This window comes from Podarcis raffonei, chromosome 14, assembly GCF_027172205.1.
Source record: "Podarcis raffonei isolate rPodRaf1 chromosome 14, rPodRaf1.pri, whole genome shotgun sequence".
Taxonomy (NCBI): domain Eukaryota; kingdom Metazoa; phylum Chordata; class Lepidosauria; order Squamata; family Lacertidae; genus Podarcis; species Podarcis raffonei.
In genome coordinates, this window is record NC_070615.1 from 25,980,953 (window position 1) to 26,000,504 (window position 19,552).

The 19,552-nt window shown below is 42.8% G+C and overlaps 1 protein-coding gene across 6 annotated transcripts in view; it reads left to right on the plus strand.

Annotated features, from left to right (window-relative positions):
* The window catches only part of IQCH (IQ motif containing H), an 82,835-nt gene that overhangs the window by 26,620 nt on the left and 36,663 nt on the right, over window positions 1-19,552 (plus strand). For all 6 annotated transcript variants that reach the window (XM_053364063.1, XM_053364064.1, XM_053364062.1 and 3 more), the window contains 4 exons: window positions 4,301-4,384; window positions 8,906-9,081; window positions 13,223-13,495; window positions 16,990-17,181. In XM_053364063.1, coding sequence (XP_053220038.1) covers window positions 4,301-4,384; window positions 8,906-9,081; window positions 13,223-13,495; window positions 16,990-17,181 — 725 coding nt within the window. The remainder of the gene's footprint in view (window positions 1-4,300; window positions 4,385-8,905; window positions 9,082-13,222; window positions 13,496-16,989; window positions 17,182-19,552) is intronic.

Genomic DNA, 19,552 nt, shown 5'->3' on the forward strand with positions numbered 1-19,552 from the left:
AATTGGAAAAATGAAATGACATTTTGATTAGTAGGGTATGTGGTTCATTTTTCTCCGTTCATATTCAGCTTATCTTGATGGCTGTACAGGCAAAATGCCTTGTAAATTTTCAGTGCATTTTTGGGAAAATGAAATCACTCCATCAACAACAATTTATTCATCTATTGACCATAATATTTAACAAGCAATGGACAGGTCAAAGGGGGGAAATGTAGTAATCAGTTTCAAAAATAATTCGAATTATCAAGCATTAAAAGTCTAGTATTAATAAGAATGTTTAAGAATTTAGCTAATAATAAATGATTTTTTTCCTTTTGAAATGTCATCTTAGTGGCCCATTTCATTTGCAGTAATACAGAAGGGCAATAACATAGGTTGCATTCATTATGAGAGAATTTCTGTAATTTTGGAATAATTCTTCCACTTGGACTTTTTATTTTCAAATGAATGACAGATCCCCTCCCTGCACTACATAATATTTAATATTTAAATCTATGGCTGTGCTTAATCTACTCCCTTGTCCAGTTCCCTTCCATTATCTGTCGTAACCTCTAGGAAATCTCCCGATTACACAGAGGACCATTCTATGAACACATTAGGCAAATGCCGTAGTGGGATGCAGTTCTTCAATAAAAAACATTCCATCCTGTTTCCTAAATTAACATGTGAATTTTAAAAATTAATACTACTTTTGAAATTGCAATAAGGCGTTCCGGCCATGATTTATGGATTATGATGGTGCAGAAAGGGGTTCTCGCCAAGTCAAACGCTGGGCTATTGTGGTGTTACATCCTAATAAAATAAACAGCACAGCTCTGGTGAAGCTGCATATAATGTATGATTATGGAAGCATTCCCTTCTCCCCTTAACCCCACTAACCCATCTTAAACCTCCTTTAGCTGTTGAATGGGAGTTTTTGTTTCTGACTACTGCTCAGTTTTGCTACACATGTGCAGAGCAGTGAGCGTCACAAAGGCAGTTCCTCAGTACAAGGAGCCCTGCTTGGCAGTTCTCTTACTGAGATACCAGTGGATTTTCAGAATAAAACCTAACATCTACTCGTGGGCTGAATGTGGCTGCCTGGAGAAGATCTGCCTTTTAGACCCAAGTCCACCAGCATCCTTCAGCAGATCACAGTTTCCTGTTGTATAGAATTCTTTTACATATAGATGCCTCTGTGGTAGTTAAGATGGCAGGCGGCTGGATTCTCACCAGTGTTGCTGTGCTTTTCAGTATGCCCATCCTCCCCATAAGCAAGTACAAAAGTGGGGAATGGGCAGGAGATTTGGACCCTCTAGTAATATTCATGAGCTCCACAGAGAGCTTCTGAAGATTTACTGCTCAATTTCAGCTCATAATTCTCCTTTGGAAATGTGTAGTCTTCATGCACATTGCAGCAATATTGCTATCTCTACTATATGCTCATAACATGTGGCTGCTCAGTCGGTAGAGCATGAGGCTTTTAATTCCAGGGTCATGGGTTCAAGTGCCAGGTTGGGCAAAAGATTCCTGCATTGCAGGGATTGGACTAGATGACCCCTGTGATCCCATCCAACTCTATGATTCTACACTTCTATGTTTTTGTGCTAAGGCAGCCTTTGCCTGCCTGATGCCCTCCATAAATTTTAGACTTCAACTGGGATTAATGGGAGTTGTAGTTCAAAGAAAATGGAGGGCACCAGGTTGACGAAGGCTGTGCTAAGATTTGCTACCCATCCACCAATGCTTCCTTTAAAGTACCAGAGGCTTCTCACTATTAGAATCAGGTAGGTGTGTGCTGTGGGAAGGTCAGGCTGTACCTCATATCTCCTGATTTAGGGATTCCTGGTCGTGACACCAGGATAATGTCACAAACAGTGCACATGGCACTATTATTAAGGACGTGCACCCTGATAGCTCGGGGTGTTAGTCTCAAAGCAGATTTCTGTTTTTCTTGTCAAGCTTTGGCAAATTTTGCTTTTTCACTCAGGATCTAATAATTAATCATCATGTTGGGGAGCAGAAGGAACTTCCCCTTAGGGGAAACTGCTGGGCTACCTTTCACCTTCCATTGTGGCTCATAGTTTGGCTTGCTCACGTGAGCATCTGGAAAGGATTTGCTAAACTTTCTCCTTGCTCTGCTACCATCTTGTTGCACCTTCGGTTATTCCTTCAGATCCTCCAGGCCATCTGAGATGATAACTCAGATTGCTAACTTAAGTGCCCTTATTTCGGTATACGCTTCCATTTCCCCAGCCAGACTCCCACACCCCAAGAAATATGTTTAGGAACACAGTATTGTGGGTTATGATATGGAGGATACTAATCCAGTTAAGGAGATTGGTTGCTTAAGGTTACTTTCTGATAGCTTCTTCCGTTAACACAAATGATAACTAAATAGAACTTCAGTTGTAGCATATGTCATACACCTTTACATAGTCTTTACCTGATGTTAGATATGAACGACAGAGAAAAGCTTTTGTTTTCATACTCTGCATGTAAACTTTCCAAAAGCTCTGTTTACTGTTGGAAACATGAAGCTGTGCCACATAGCATTCATATATATGCTCGTATAATGATTTTTTTCAGTGCTCAAGTTTTGAATTTTCACCCATCCTCCCCACACAGACAAACATATAGAAGTGTGTCTAGAATGTCTACTACTGCTGCTTTTCCAAAATGTAGAGCTTTGAGGACAATTTTTCCATGTTTTAGCATTTTTTTCCAGGAATTTTGGCCCCGTTTCTGAAGATTCTTGGTACATTAGTCATATGGAAAAGGCATTGCTTTAATCTTGTTAGCAAACCATTCAAGAACCCACATCAAGCCTGTGTTTGTTAAGCAGCACTTGCTATTGATTTCATGACAGCTCTTTCTTTTGCCAATTGATCTTTTTTATTTGTTTACATTAGGACAGTTTTTAGGCAGGCTAACATTGAATTAGCTAAGTTTAAAGTTGTAAATTGGACATACTAACAAGTCGCTATGTATAAACCATTTTGAAGGAAATCATGTCATTGGTTTGTAGTAATGGTTCTATCTTTGTCAGTTTATGCATCCTATGTACTCATTTTCAGTCCTATAACGAAGAAAAGGTTTGCCATCCCCTAAGCAGTGTCTTCTGGGGAACCCCACACAAGTTTTACTTTAACAATCGGGGAGCAGAAGTCCTTAGTGGAACGGGTGAAAAGTGTTCCAGATGTCACAGCTATTATAAACTAAATATGCATTTAATGAGAGAGAGTGTGTGCGAAACTGCAAAAAAGAAAAAAACAACTTATAAAGGAAAATGTCTCAAGTTGCTCTCTCAAAAAAGAGCCTTGCTTTTAATGAGTTATTTATCTTTTACATTTTTAAAATAAAAATACATATGGATGCATTTTGGTCTGCTGAATGAATTTTATATAGATTTAACATCACAGTCTCCTTTTAACATGGTTCTGTTTGCGTGTGGTATTATCCAATAATAATGCAAATAATCTAGTTTTGTTCATTGTCTTCTGTTATGCAAAACCTTAGTCCATGGCTTGCTTTTGGAGAAGTGATAGTAAACAAGACAATTAAAAATCTTAAATTAGGAATGCTATGTTTGAACCTGGGGATGCCTCATTTCTCCTGCTTCTGAACAGTATTGCAGAGAGATGTGGATATTTTAGGCACTTAGAGATTCTTTAAAAGGCTGTAGATTAGGTTTCCACTAAAGGGGGAGGGAAATCTAGGCTCCTGCTCTGTTTAATGGAAGTATAATTTGCTGTAATTCACAGGAAAGAATTTTGACTGCCATATTCAGAAGGAATCCAAGACACAGTTTTATTACATTTCAGTTGGATTCAAAGCCCAGTGCAAGTTTGTGATTTTGAGTGTGCACAGTAATGTTCTCCATACTTTCTTATTTATTATTTGGATTGTGTAGCTTCATCATGGTGGTCTTCAGGTCTTTTTAGGCACAAAATGTCTTATTTGAAGACTTTTCTGATGATTGCAGTACATAGCTGGACAACTTTTATACCAAATATCAACTTCATATGTCAACAGGCTTTGTTCTAAGCAGTGAAGCTGCTACGAAACCTTGACATCAAAATTTCCTAGGTGAGACAAAGAACACAGCCATCCAAGTGTACAATCCTAGGTTTAAATTTGGGGCTGTAGCCAACTAAGTTTTCTACAGAGTAGGCCAGTTGAAATTAATGGACCCAAGTTAGGCATATGCATTAATTTCAATGGATCTACTCTGAGTATGACTAGCATTGGATACAGCCCCACAGGTGGAGATCATTGCAAATGCAATTTGCAGATAATGTGTTGTTGTGGCTTCTTTCAGGGTATGCACATTCTGTTCGAGAGGCGACTCCTGATTTCACTATTTATCAGGGGACACAGTTTGGAAGACTCTGTGAAATACGAGGTACGGACATGCTCCTACTTGTCATACATCCTTCATGTTTCCCAAAAGAAAAAAGACCCATTTCAGTGGATATGTGTTTTCAAGCCAATGCAAGCAACCATTGTTGCCACCAAAGACATATTATTCATTATAGTCACTTATGGACCACTTCCCATCAAGGATCCCAAAGCAGTTTATGGAATAAAATTCCAACTCTAAAGTCACCATGATGGGAATAGATTTAAGAGTAACCATTTTGCAATGGTTTTGGTTCTTCCTTGAAAGCTGATTCCAGGCAGGGGTGTTGAGGCAATACTACTTGGCACCTTGGCCTTTGGTTTATGGCAGGAATGGGCATGGCACTCACAAAGGCCTGCATTGGTGCCCTGAGGAAGGGACTCCAGCTTTTGTGTTATTTTATAAAAAGTATCTAGTCCTCCTAGAAATAAGGCTGTGAAGCAAAATGTGTGGGTACCCTTCCATGTGATTTCTGTAAACTGAGCCAGCCTGGCTGTTCCTACCTGTCTGAACTGAGTCAGAACTGTGATTGATAAATGATTTGTTTGGACACTCAGCAATAGGAATACCTGGGGTCCTAAAAAAGCACTTCCACCCTCCCCTTTACTGCACTTTCCCTCTTTCAGTCTTATTTTCTAGTAGCTTTTGGAATCCCCACCGTTTGCCATTCCTTTCCCCCCAGCAACCAGGACACATCTTTCCTGTTGTGGGTTTGTCTGAGATGAGGTACTCCCTAGAAGTTGTTTTCTGCAAATACTATTGCACAATAAGTGCAGGTGGGTGTTAAATAATCCCCTCCCGAAAAGGCAAATGCAAAATGTGAAAACTTTGCAAAGAGGCTTAGGTATGTCTCCTATTGGGCAGGAGTTGATGTTCAGGCACTCATTAAGAATTCACTGGAAAGTTAACATGTAGTACAGTGGTATACGTCACAATTTCAAAAGTGTTTGCATTTAATGACACTTGCTCCCTGCTAAGTGGGTGCAGAATAACAGCTTAGGCTAAGATTGGTATTGAGGGGAACAGTTCTTTTGTGCCTTTAACAGGTATATTTCCACAATCAGAACCAGCGACCGTGGCTTACTTCCCATAGTAAACATAAGGTTGCCCCTGGAGGGGCAGAGAGCAGCAATGACTGTACTCCATCTAATTTTGTATTGTGTCATGACCCCACTGTTGTGTTATATACCATGCCCCATGGCAGCTGTTTTGTGACTGATGCCCTTAGCACCCTCAAGATCCAAAATATGCCCCCTGGTCTGAAAAAGATTGGCAACTTATGCCTTTGCTGTGTCTGGGTTGGATTACTACTGTGTAAATAGAACCGCGTCTGAGGAATCTTTAGGTGCTTAAGTTGGTCCTGAAAGCCACCACCTAGCCATGGGATCACATTACACCAATCCTGCAATTTGCTTCCAGACACAATTCAAACCCTTTGGCATATTACCCCGCTTCCATGGGAGTGGCCACCATGACCACATAACACCGGTCTTGAAAGACCTACATTGGCTCCCAGTATGTTTCCGAGCACAATTCAAAGTGTTGGTGCTGACCTTTAAAGCCCTAAGCAGCCTCCGTCCAGTATACGTGAAGGAGCGTCTCCACCCCCATTCAGACACTGAATTCCAGCGCTGAGGGCCTTCTGGCGGTTCCCTTTCTGTGAGAAGCAAAGTTACAGGGAACCAGGCAGACGACCTTCTCAGTAGTGGCACCACCCCATGGAACGCCCTCCCACCAGATGTCAAAGAGAATAACAACTACCAGACTTTTAGAAGACATCTGAAAGCAGCCCTGATTAGGGAAGCTTTTAATGTTTGATGGATTATTGTATTTTAATATTTTGTTGGAAGCTGCCCAGAGTGGCTGGGGGAGCCCAGCCAGATGGGCGGGGTATAAATAATAAATTATCATCATCATCATCATGCATGTTCCCTAAGATAAGAAGGAGTGTCCCTTCTAGGGTTATTGACTATGCCCAGACTATGAAACTCATAAAGTGTGGTTAGCTCCATTCCTTGCTTTTTTTTGCTAGTCATTCAAGACCTTTTTATTCTGGCAGACTTTTGTTGTATGTAGCTGATAATTATTTGTATGTCTTAGTTTTAATTGCTGATCCTGTTGCTTTTTTATTGTTTTATAAAATTGTAATTTTTAAATGTTCTCAGCGGTGGTTGTGCACCAGAAGGGCGGGGTAGAAATGTTTTAATAAATACATTTTCCAAAAAAGTCAAATGTGGGTGCTCGGCATTATGAGGAATTTGAGCTATAAATAATTTCACAACAAGGTTTTCCTTTGAAGGGTTGCAAGGAGGTGATCCCTTATTTAAAGTATTCAAAAGGAAATATTATAAGTGAACAGGAGACAACAAGGGACATGAACTGAACTGGGGAGGGTCCCCTGTGTGGCAGCCCTTCCTTAAGCAAAGGAACAAAGAATATTAATTTGTCAATGGGCAACTTTACTGGCTCCCCAGAATGACATACTTTACATGATTCATTTATATTTCAGCATCATTATTATTTCATAAATGCCATTTAGTGAATTTTGCACAAAAATGTATTAGTTCTGAAAATTTACAGGAGTCTAAAATAATCACTTAATTGCCTTTATATATTATGAAGGCACTAATGTTGTTTCGTCCTCAGTGCGGTTCTTTTATGTGTTAGTGTTTATTTTAGGAAAGATTTGTTACTTCTGAATGAATGGGAAAGTTGCAGGCACCATGTCACACTACCACTTGGAAGACTTGCGGCTCCTTCTATTAAAAACCTCCTTCCCCCTCTTAGTTTATTGCATCTGTCTCCCACCTTTCCCCAAGGAGCTGCCTGGGAGATATTAAAAGACTACTTTCTCAAATTCCCACTTGGGTTACATGTGTATTTGGGCTGTCCCTCCAAAATGGATCTCCACCTGGGCAAAGGATAGCTTCAAATCAGCCACACAGCAGTCCACAGCATGCAGGAAATATCAGGATGTGAAATGGACACTGGAGTAATTGGGGGGGGAGGGAATGTGATTATTTCAGTTATATGCCCTTGGGACTTATGCTACAGTAAGAGACCCTTAGATTTTGCCAAAAGCTTCACAGAAAACATTTTGAGGAGGATTTAAAGGAAGTGAGAAGTAACATCACCAAGGTATATTAGGAAGCATTTCCCAATATCCATAGCAGCAGAGGAGGAAGGGTGGGGTCATTCTAGGGTGCAGGTGGAAGCTGGAGCTGGGGGAGTAAAGATCACAGGCAGGGATTTAGAGACCTATGAGAGCAGAGAGAAGGGAAGGCCATGAACACTGTTCTAAGCCATGCACTGAAGACTGGTGGTTCAGCAAGTGGTGACAGCAGTGGGAAACAAATAAAAAATTAAAGGCAAAGAAAGCAGCATTTCTAGCACGCAGTAGCTAGATTGGAGGAGTGTTTTGTGACTCACTTCTGGGAAAGATTTTCTTGGCTTCTCCATGAGTGGAGAGAACACGAAAACTCAGGAAGCAAATTGGGGAAGATGTTTTTTGGTAAGTCATATGCCTCCCTTTTCAATGTCAAAGTGTGTATAGACACTAACTAGTAGTTATTCACACATTTCCACTGTGAAATCTAGTTTGGCTTTAACATAATACGGCAGGAACATAAGAAGAGACCTGCTGGATCAGGCCAAATATCCCTCTAGGCCATCTAGATGTCCATGGGAAGCTTGCAAACAGAACCTGATAGCAAAAGCATTCTCCCCACTTGTGGTTCCCAGCACCCGGTATTCAGAGATATACTACCTCTGACAATGGAAGTAGACAGCATAGCCATCCTAGTGAGTAGCCACTGATAGCCTTATCCTCCATGAATTGGTCTAATTCCCTTTTAATGTCAGGTGTGTCTTCCTGGGGAGAGCATTCTGCTGTCAGGGAACCACCACTGAAAAGCCTGTTCTTGTGTTGCCACCTACTAACCTCAGAAGTGGCACACAAAAAAGAGCTTCAGATGATGACTGCAAGGTCTAAGTAGGTTCATATGGGGAGTGGTTGTCCCTAAAGTATTGTGTCTTACACACCATATTGTGTTGTACATTTGACCAAACACACTTCAAGACTTCCTTGTTACAAGATTGGGAGTTCCTTCCACCATTGGTCTGGTGAGTGTATGAAACTGCTGCTTCTGCAACCTTCTCAAAGCTATAAGCTGAATCTACGTTGGTTTTTAATAGCAAATGTTTTCAAAGCCATGCACAATTCCCATCCATATTAAAACAGGTCATTCAGCTAAGTCTCCCTTGCAACACTTCTGAACTTCTAGCCAACAATCCCACACTCTGTGTTTTGTGGACTTGGTTCTGAAAACTGGCTGGTTTGTTCTACTTTCTCCAGAGAGAGAGAGAAAAAGAGAGGTTGGAGCAGAGGTGTGTGTGCACACATGTGCAAAGATACGGATATTTGTAAAATAAATAAAGTGGTTATGAAAAGTAATACTGGCAAGCAAAGTTACCTTTCTACCAATAATTAACAGTGAGTCTCCTGTTCATTTGTTTGTCTTTAAGATCCTAATGTGGACGTCATCTACATTTGCCCCTACCCACTGAGCGATGAGATGCTGCACTATTACAATACATTTTTGGGTCTGCAGCCAGCTGTTATATCTGGAAGCCCTAAGGACATTGGTGACCTGCAGGACAGGTTCAAAATCCTCACCCCTGAAGCCATAAACAGCTTCCCTGTGAGTTTGTGTCTTCTAATTACTACAGCTGGGGGGAATGCCGTAAAATTAAATTGGAAATTTTATAACTTGCAACGCTCTGGTAGCCGTCAGTGAAATATTATTGCAAGTTTTAAGAGCTTCACAGATTAAGTGACTAGTTAAGACTGTTGGAAATATCCTGGTTTAGCTTTGCAGGCTGAAAGTTGAGCTGAGCTCAGCCCTTCTCCACTGGTCCCTGCCCAACGCCTGGCCTCATCTAGATCTCTGAACTTAAAGAGATTTATAATGCAATGGAAAACAAAGTACTCAGAATGCCTTCTGCTGCTCAGAGCTTCCTTCTCTGCAGCTGCGCAGAAAGTGGGTCCCCTCCCTCCCTTCTCTCTAGCTTTTTATTGTGGCAAAATCCAATTTAAGACTCTCTTTTTTCCCCTTGGATCGTTTAATGTCTTTAATTGAGGGGTGTTGGATATCTTGGTTGTTTTGAACCCATCTAGTTGGTTTTAATTCTCTAGAATTCACTCTGAAAGGAAACTGCCACCCCCACCCCATTCTTCTGCCCCTCCAACTACTGTACCCTTGCATTGCCGAAGACCTTTTGATAATGCTGCAATGCAGTAAAGCTCATTTATGGCAGGGTGCGTTTGGATGCTCCTTGGATCATCTTGAACTCACCGAGCCTCAGCTGTAAGTTGGTGATCTTGGCTATATCATCAGCTACAATCATTTGTCCCTTCCTCGTTTTGTTTGTTTGTTTTTAATATTAAAAAACCCTTTCACTGCAAGATCACTGCTGCTGGGTAATTATTTGTACTATAAAACTATGATGCCACACCATACGAGAACAGTAATCGCAACATGCAAATTTGTTGGCTCTTAAATTTTGACCTATTATAAACATATTCTTTCAGTTCAGCCAATCCATGCTTTTCATACAATTAAGTCATCCCTTAGTTCAGTCCAAACAGCCTCCAGTTTATCAGCCTCAGTCTCGCAAAGCATTTCGGTGCACAGTGACCTTAAGGATGTTACCGACACCAGTGGGCTTCTCACCGTCATAAAAGTAGGCAAAAGTGTATGTTCACATGTATATATATTTGGAGGACAAAGGGTGAATGTTGAATACCTTGCACAAGCGGGACGTGGATTCTTTGTAATACAGGCACAGTCCATTGTACTGAAGTTTTAATTGCATATTTCAATCGGGCGTACTTAAGGGTGAGAATTGTGGAGGTGGGCAGCAGTCTTCAGCTCCATATATGGAAATACATCATTAGCAGTTAATCTGCTGCACAGAGGCCCACAAAGTAAGAGGTTTGAAAAGCAGATAGACCCAGTTTTCTTTGAAGCTGGGGGTGGGGGGTGGAAACCATAAAACCTAGCAGCTAGTTCTGCATGCCTGAAAGGACTTTGGGCGTGGATTTCTCAGACAACAGTCCCTGATGCCACAGGAAAAAGCACTTTGGAAAGTTTGGAAACTTTCAAAGGTGCGTTGTGATATGAGGGCTGCTGTTCTAAAGAAAAATGTAAAACAACGACGCAGAAGGTTATAGTATCCAGCCAAGTCACCCACTCAGATCAGCAGACTTATGTCATGCATGACCGTGGCCATGACAGTGGGGATGTTTAGACCAGGGGCGGCAAGGTTTACCTTGCCTGGGCCGGTTCACTCCAGCAGGGATCCCTCTGTGGGCCGGATTGCGAGCGCACATGAGTGCGCGTGCCAGCGATTTCCTGCATCTGTGCAGACACAATTTCTGGTGTCTGCGGCTGCGTAGACATGATTTCCAGCATCTGCGCATGTTCAGAGGCGATTTCCGGTGCCGCGGAAGTGAGTCCCCGCACCACACTGCTCCGGTTTAGTGCAGCATTTGGGGACTTGCCGAGCGGGCTGCTTGGTTCAGGAGCGGCTCGTGGGCTGGTTAAATGAACCCCGTGGGCTGCTTGTGGTCCATGACTCCTGGTTTAGACTTTATGACACTAAGTTCTTCCCAGTGCAGTTCTAAGGTTTAAATGGGTAGGAGTTGGAGATGAGTCTGTGCACAACTTCTATTCATTCCTTCTAAACTCTGAGGGCTGGCCACTCCTCTGAGGAAGACCACATGGCCATGGCCATTGCATGCACACACATATGCAGACAGGCGGGCAGACACACTCACACTCACGCACATTCAGGCAGCTGGCAAACACACTCACACTCAGTTGGTAGTTGGGAGGGGCAGCATACAGATAGGCAGACACACACATGCTTAGTAGACCAGTGGGGAAAAGCAGGCAGGGAGATGTATGCACACACCTTAATGCAGATAGGTGAACAGCAGACTTGCCAGCATTTTTGCTCCCCATGGCAGCCCTGAGGAAGGAGGCTGTTCTCCTGCCCGTACACTATAATGTGTGGGGATGGTGACAGCAAATCAATTCAAGGCTCTTTCTATGTTGCAAAGGAGCCTCTTCTCTATCAAGTGCAGTGTTATTGCAAGGTCTTAGGGGTTCTGAAAAAGAAAGTTTCATCTTGTTCTCTGAGCGCTAAGACACACCAATGGGAGAAAGGGTGCCCCTTTGCAGGGCAAATAGAGGCAAAGGTGCCCATTTTTTTGGAGAACTGATAGGGCCCCTATAGCACCATATCAGGAACATGATAGCACCACAGTGGGGGACAACTCCAGACTTTGAAATAATTTTTTAATTCCAAATTATGGGAAACTTAGCCAACAAAAAAGTCTTGGCATGGTGGATCTGGGCTATGGGTTACCCACCCCTGCTCTGAAAGGAAGTTTTAGAAGAGATGAGTCTCTTCTGTGGACAGCGGGATTCCTATATGCCAGATTCATAGATCAAAGTTTTAAAAATCTAGTAAAGTCTTAGGGCTCTTCTCACATTATGTAGAGACAATCTGCACTTGCCAATTCAGCTCACCATTAAGAGGAAACTGCAGCTCAGCACTGTTCCTTGATAAATGTGGTGGCACATACAGACACCCCCCCACACACACACACTTGCAAGCGATCGACTCACATGCTTCTATGTATACGCATGGCATCGGAAAATAATTAAGTAATGCAATACTAACATGAAATGGCAGGAGAGAGCTGGGAGGTCCTCGTGGCTCGCGAGGAGAACCTCCCAGAACCCAAAGTCCAGAAAAAAAGACTCCAAAATGGCATGTGGGAACTCTCGGTGCTGCTGCGCTACTCCTCTCAACAGCTGTTGGGTGGGAAGCTGCAGTGGCGTAGCGTGGGTTCTCAGCACCCGGGGCAAGGCAAGTAATTTGCGCCCCCTAACCCGTGGATTTGCGCCCCCTAACCCTAACCCCCAGATGTTGTGCCCGGTGCGGCCGGCCCCCCCTGCACCCCCCATGCTACGCCACTGGGAAGCTGTATTGCAGTGGGCTCCCCTCTAACACACATTTCTGCGCAGGGGCCCAGAATGTAACCCCCCCCCCCCCCGCGTAAGTGGGGAGTCTCCTGTATTTGCAAGCACAATATTTGTGCCCTTCACATGTCACATTTTCTTACGTGTACAGCTAAAACTGTAACGTGTGAAGCAGCCATGACTTGTATCTTCCAATGTGTTTCTAAGTAGTTGTCCTCCTTCTGTATTTGACCAGGATTATAATTACAATAAGGACTTTGTGAGGCTAATGAAAAGGTGTTTATCCCACAGAACGGCATGTGATCTGCAAAGGTGTTTTGTAACTTGAGAGTGTTTTGTTCTGAAAGAACCGTTTAAGATGCTGCTCCTCATAAAGTGAAATATTGCCCAGCTGTGGGAGTGGGTCTTCTTCATTTTTTTGTATTGATTTCTCCCCCCTGACGCAGTAGAGTCAACCCGTGCCAGAAGTGTTGAGATGAATCACCGTTATCCAAAGGCCGCAAGCCTCTCTTCCAAGTGACAGAAGGAGAATTCCGTGTGGATCAAATAAATACAGATGTGTAGTAATTAGTTCTATTCCCAGCGAGCCCATTTCCGACACACTAAAGATGTGAGCGATTATGGAGCCTCACCCCAACAGCTTTTATCAATTTAAACTGCTACGCTACAGGATAGGTCATAACCCAGCCTGCTATTAATAATGTATTTATTGCACTCAACATTATAAATTAGCTCCGCGGAAGAAAGCGAAGGAGCACCTCTTAACGAGACTAATGTGATCTTCATACAGAACCGCCCCATGTCCCTGGCTACCTTCTTGAAGTACAGCCCCAAGACCATCAAAAGGATCAAGAAGCTGATCCAGGGCACAGACGCCTACATTGTCGGAGGGCTTCTAAGCCAAGATGACCTGGCAGTGGCTGATGAGCTGGATGTGCCCATTTTAGGTCCCACCCCGGAAGTAGCTCAGCTCTACAGTTCCAAGTCAGGAAGCAAAAGGGTGTTTGCAGCTGCTTGTGTGCCAGTACCCCCAGGGCATTATGACATCTACAGCAGGCAGCAGGTAAGACTGGTGGCAGTTTTGGTGACTGGAAGAACCTGGACCATTCAAACATCTGGTTGTCCCCAGTCAAATCTTACTTTGAAGGTGAAGCCTTCACTCACACCAAGGGATCATAAGGACTGAGTCCTGGAAATTGTTTTCAGTGCCAGACACCAGCCCTAGGATTTATGAGTGGGATATTAATGTCTTTGCCAGTGAACTTTATTTTATTTATTATTCCATTATCTTATCATCTTATCTTATCTTACCCTACCCTATCCATTTATATCCCACCTTTCCTCTATGGAGCTCAGGGTAGCATAAATGGTTCTCCCCCTCCCTATTTTATTCTCACAACCGCCATGTGAGGTAGATTATTTATTTATTTATTTATTTATTTATTTATTTCCTGCCCTTCACCATAAGATTATGCTGAGAAACCCATGGTCACCCAGTGAACTTCATGACTGAGTGGAGGTTTGAACCCCTGGTCTCCTAGATCCTAGTTTGACACTTTAACCACTGCACCGCATTGCCTCCTCATGGCTGAATGGAGATTTGAACTCTGGTCTTGCTGGCCCACATCCAACCATTGATACATTACAACCCTTGAACCTCTCGCACGACTTCAGTGAGACCAGTCTGGCTTGTGAATTAGAGCCTGGCACCTTTTTATTGCTGAACACATTTATTTGGAAGTCAGTTCTTTTGAAATTCATGGGACATTCTTTCAAGTATCTGTGCTTAGGATTGGGGTGGTTGTTGCCAATTGCTAGTGTTTGCATTAGCATCAGTCTGCACAACAGCTTTCAGTAAATTTCCTGAACTGTGCCCCAGCTCATACATATGAATAGGGTTGTGCTAACCAATTAAAACATAAGTGCCCGGGGGGGGGGCAGCTCCACATAACTAACCAGATGTTTGAGGCAATTGCATGTGCAATTCCTCAACCTGCATGCGGGGAAGCTGCTTCAAACGAAACTGCTTCCACCATGCAGCTGCCTCTATATGGTACCATTTTGATCAGTTTCCACAACATAGTTTGCATTTGAGAACTGGGCCTCCAAAGAAAAGGTGCAGCCACTAAGAAGGCTTGCTCGCTCGCAGCCCCCATGTATTGAACCTCCTTCCCATTTTCTAGGGGAGAATTTCCCAGATGCCATGGCCAGGTTGGGCCGTGTGCAGCCATAGCTGAATCCAGTTATGGTCTGATTCAGGCTCAAACTGAAAGCAGGAGCCTGAAGTGCAGCAGAGAGCTTATGCTCTGTTGAACAGGCAACGCTAGATGAAAAGGATCTGAGCATTTTATGCCAGCCGCCAGGCATACTCCTGCCTGTCAGTCTCGGAGATCAATGTTGCATATTCATCTTCTGCTTATAATTTGATGCATGTCAATTATCCCCGGGCTAAAATATTTTCAAGATTTTGCTTTGGTGGTGACAAGATTATTGGGTCAGGTCAGGTCTATGGCCCTATCTAGCAGTCAAAGGCAAGACAATGTCTTGGGATGTAGGAATACTCCCAGAATTCACCTGCGTTCACACCAATTAGCAAAGCCAAGTTAGCAAAGAGCTAAAGACAATGGGAACTCGGTAAATGCATACTGATGAAGCATATGAGTGTTCTGGGGCATCAACCATGATTGCTAAATAATTGCAAGCGAACCATGCATCAGGGATGGAGAACTTGTGGCCCTCCAGCTGTTGATGAACTACAGCTCGTGCCAGCATGGCGATGGGAGGGGCAATGGGAGCCGTAGTCCAACAAACTCTGGTGACCACAGGCTTTCCATCCCTGTTATGCATGAATGCAAATTGCACCACCAAATTACTTGACAAACATGGATCAAATCTGATGCAAGCCATTGTTCTTTAATGTGGGGCCAGTTCATGGTGGCTTCCAAGTCTTGAAACACTCAGGAGTATCAGTAGCTATGAAAATTTATTTCAGCACTCATTCCTAATTTGGTTCATGTAAACGTTCCCTGGACAGTTCTGAACACAGAAAGCTCCTTGGAAACAAGAACACTGCCTCTTTGTGTTGCAATTTGAAAATCGCACCCTGTTTTATATCTTCCAAGGGCAAGAATCAATAGTTCTTTGCTTGTCATTGATATGAATCATTATGATTTTGGGGAGGTTGTGATTACTCTTTGATTTATGAGTGCTGCTGGTTTTCAGAAGAGCCATTTTAAACAATGGCTTGTAAATAACGAAAGATAACCAAATCTATTGCATATTCCAGATGGCAGGCAGAGCACATCACCAGTGCTCAGAATGAGGCAATAATACCTTTTCTGAACTAAATGTTTCCTTCATCTTAGTGCTGACTTAAGGCATCTGAGATACACATCAACTCTATTTCATATACACTAAACACACACGCACACTCTCTAAGGAAACATAGAGGTGTGAAAAGCAGGACTGATCTGCCCAGAGAGGAGGATGTGTAGGCTCAGGTTGGGGTAGAATGGCAGGGCAATAAACAAGGCAGAGCCGAGGATGAGCAACCAAGACAGGAAATGAAGCTGGAATTGGCTTGTCAACACTTAGAGGGACAAGTGCTCAAAGAGGTTGCATTAGCACCCTCATTGGGTGGGACATTGATGGCAGGTGGGGTACAATTCGTACCAGAATTGTAAGAATTCAGTTTGCTTACAGAGAAAACACCTGCACACTGACCATTTCATGGGGTCAGAGATCCTCAACAGAATAGCTGCATCCCTTAACCATGCGCTAAATGCAGAAGCAGATGGCAGAAGGTCAACTCATAGCCAAAATGAACCACAACATTACAAATCTCACAGGCTTAGACTTGCCCCAAGTGTTGGCTTTAATATTGCTTCTCTATAAATGGTACCCTCCAAACCATCGTACACATTAGCTCCCCTTTCAATTTGTTTCAGATTGTTTTTGTTACAGCAGGAAATATTGATGCGAGGCGTTAAATAATCAAAGGAAGATGACAATAATTTAAGGCACAGTTCAATTTTCACTTAAAGATACCTCATAACTCTTTCCGTTGGTGCAATCTTTACAATACTATCGATCCATTTCATTTCTGTAGGGGAGTCGTCAACAGAAAACCCATTTATTGGGCTTTCAAAAGCAACAAATAACGGGACACAGAGCAAACAAATAATAATTCCATTTGTGATTGAAGTTCAAATAATAAAAAGTGCTTTGGAATGGCTGTTGTAACAAATACTTCCTGAGCCATTCTATTCTGCAGTTACAGTCAAACCCACCAACAATGAAGCCTCAAGATAGAAAAGGGTATTTTTAGAACCATCTAGTTTAAAAAAGGATAAATAATATAAAGCTCAAGTACAGTCTTCGTTGTCATTACACAAATACAGTGTTTTGTGGGCTTTTCCTCCCCGCTCAAACTGTCCCTGTAGTCTCACCTGCGTCTTATACATCTGTAAGAAAATGAGGCGATCAGTTTCAGGTGGAGAGTGGCTAAGATGACATCCATTTGGATTTAACTGAAAACCTTGTGTGTATGTTTCCTAGATGCTTGAAGTCATCAGTCAGCTGATAATTGACTACCCAGAAGTGAAACGCTGGGTGTTCAAAGTGGACAGCGACTTTGAGGGAAATGGCACAGCATTCTGTGACATCTCCGAGCACCTCAAATGCTACCCCTGGCTTCAGAGGGAGATTCGTAGATACGGCCCTGAGATATGGAAGTTGCAGTGGGCACAAGTAAGTCCATCAGTCATTTTCAGGTGTCTTTCATTTTTGAAGTTTACCCAGTGCCTCCTGGAGTTCATATTTTATGTGCAATAGGAGAAGCTGAGCTACTTTGAAGGTGTCAACATAGCCTCAGAAGGTAGAGGTACCTGGCACATTGCAGGTCTTAGGAGTTCCAAGGGGAGAGAGGCATCTAAACTGTCCTGTATGAAATAGGGAACACTTGTTAAAAATTTGTTGCCAGTTAATTTGGGGGCATAGTTGCTTAGGACTTTAAAGGTAAAAGCTGGCATTGACAAGTTACTTTTTATCCTAGTAAAATCTTCATGGGTCATCTCGGTGTACAGTGGTACCTCAGGTTACAGATGCTTCAGGTTACAGATGCTTCAGGTTACAGACTCCGCTAACCCAGAAATAGTACCTCGGGTTAAGAACTTTGCTTCAGGATGAGAACAGAAATCGTGCTCTGGCAGCGCGGCGGCAGCAGGAGGCCCCATTAGCTAAAGTGGTACTTCAGGTTAAGAACAGTTCAGGTTAAGAACGGACCTCCAGAACGAATTAAGTTCTTAACCCGAGGTACCACTGTAGTATGTATTGTAACATGCCTTTGGGACAGGATGGAGGAGAAATCTACAGAAGACCAATCATTATTCATTTTATCAAAGACACCCATGAGTTACCTTCCTTCCCATCTGTTCTCTTAACTGAAGCACCTTAACCCATTTTATATTCTCTTCATGAGAAAAGCATCCCATTCTAGCCATGAACCACAGTGTGCAGTCACTGCCGTACTTTCACGTTCTCTTTCTTTGGATTAGTGGCTGTTGCTACACTCCAGATTGTCTCTGCAAAGCACATTTTCATTAGGCTTACCCCACCTTGTGTATATCTGGGGTGTTGCAGTGGTTTTCATACTCGTGGCTTCTTGAAACTAATCAGGCTTTAGAAGTTCTTTCTGTTCTGTGCTTTCTTGCCAAGCTTGGGCCAGAATAATCTCTTGCATATTCTCACATAAAACCACAAGAACATAACAGGAGTTTACTGGATCAGCCCAATGGCCCATCTATTCCAGCACCTTGTTCGCATGGTGGCAAGCCAGAACTCTCCCTTTGTGCCATTTTTTATTTAGTCTGGGTGCACTCCTGGATCCAACACTGCTACTGGAGGCTCAAGTAGTCTCCGTGACAAGGAGTGCCTGTTTCCAGCTGTGGCTGGTTTGACAGCTCTGATTTCCTCTTGGACAGAGATGACTTGGCCACTGAGCTCCATGCTTTGATAACTTCTAGATTGGATTATTGCAGTACGCTTGACATGGGGCTGCCATTGAAGATGATTCAGAAGCTTCAACATGTGCAAAATTCAGCAGCCAGATTACTGGCCAGGGTTCCATTTAGAGCTCATGTACTTCCTATTTTGAAACAGCTGCACTGGTTGCTAATTTAAGGGGCTCACATTGGTGTTTACAGCCATGAACAACTTAGGCTCCAAATATCTGAAAGACCACCGCCTTCACTTCTTATGCTTTCAGGTGTTGAAATCAACAGAGAGGGCCCTCTTGGTGGTTCCATTGCCTTCAGAAGTTTGGGGAATTGTAGCCTAAAAGAGGGCCTTCTCTGTGGCAGTCCCTACATTATAGAGCTGTGTTCTCACAGAGGTGTGTCTAATGTTTTCATCACATAGTTCTGTAGTATGCTGAAGACAACACCTCTTTACCCTAGTCTTTGACAGGTTTTTGGGTTTTTTTGTATTTCTTATGTTTGGGTTAATCAACCTGATGATCCTTTTGCTTCAAATTATTTGTGTTTTTTATAATTGTATACAAACTGTTTAGCTCCCTTTATTTACTTTTCTTTTTAAATATTTTGCTGCAACCCACTTTGGGACTTTCTGGTGAAGGGCAGGTGAGAAATCTTACATGTTGGTGTAATGAATTGCTTTGCTGAAAACTTATAGCCCCAAACTGAGAAGTCTGTAAACTAAAATCATCCAGTTAAAATCCATTTAGGAACAGAGATGAAAGAAAGGTTAAATAACTTGTTTCACCTTGATCTACAGGTCTCTGTGTATGATCAGATGCACTCACAGATCTTTTACAGGCTGTACAGGGCCCCCCATTCATTTCAGTGGGGCAATAATTTGCATCTTAGACTTCCAATTTGATTCCACCATTAGAATGAACGAGGGGTGATTATAGGTAGGGTTAAAACCAAGGTTCCATGCTCATAATCTATTGGGCTATGGTGCCAGACAGGTGATTGAGTTACTGCAACTATGATGTGGAGCACTTGAGAGCATGCACATAACGGAAGGTGAGAGGGGTGAGGGTGCCAAATAAATACTTAGGGCACCAAATTTTGTCCTCACTCAAGGCACCATATTACCA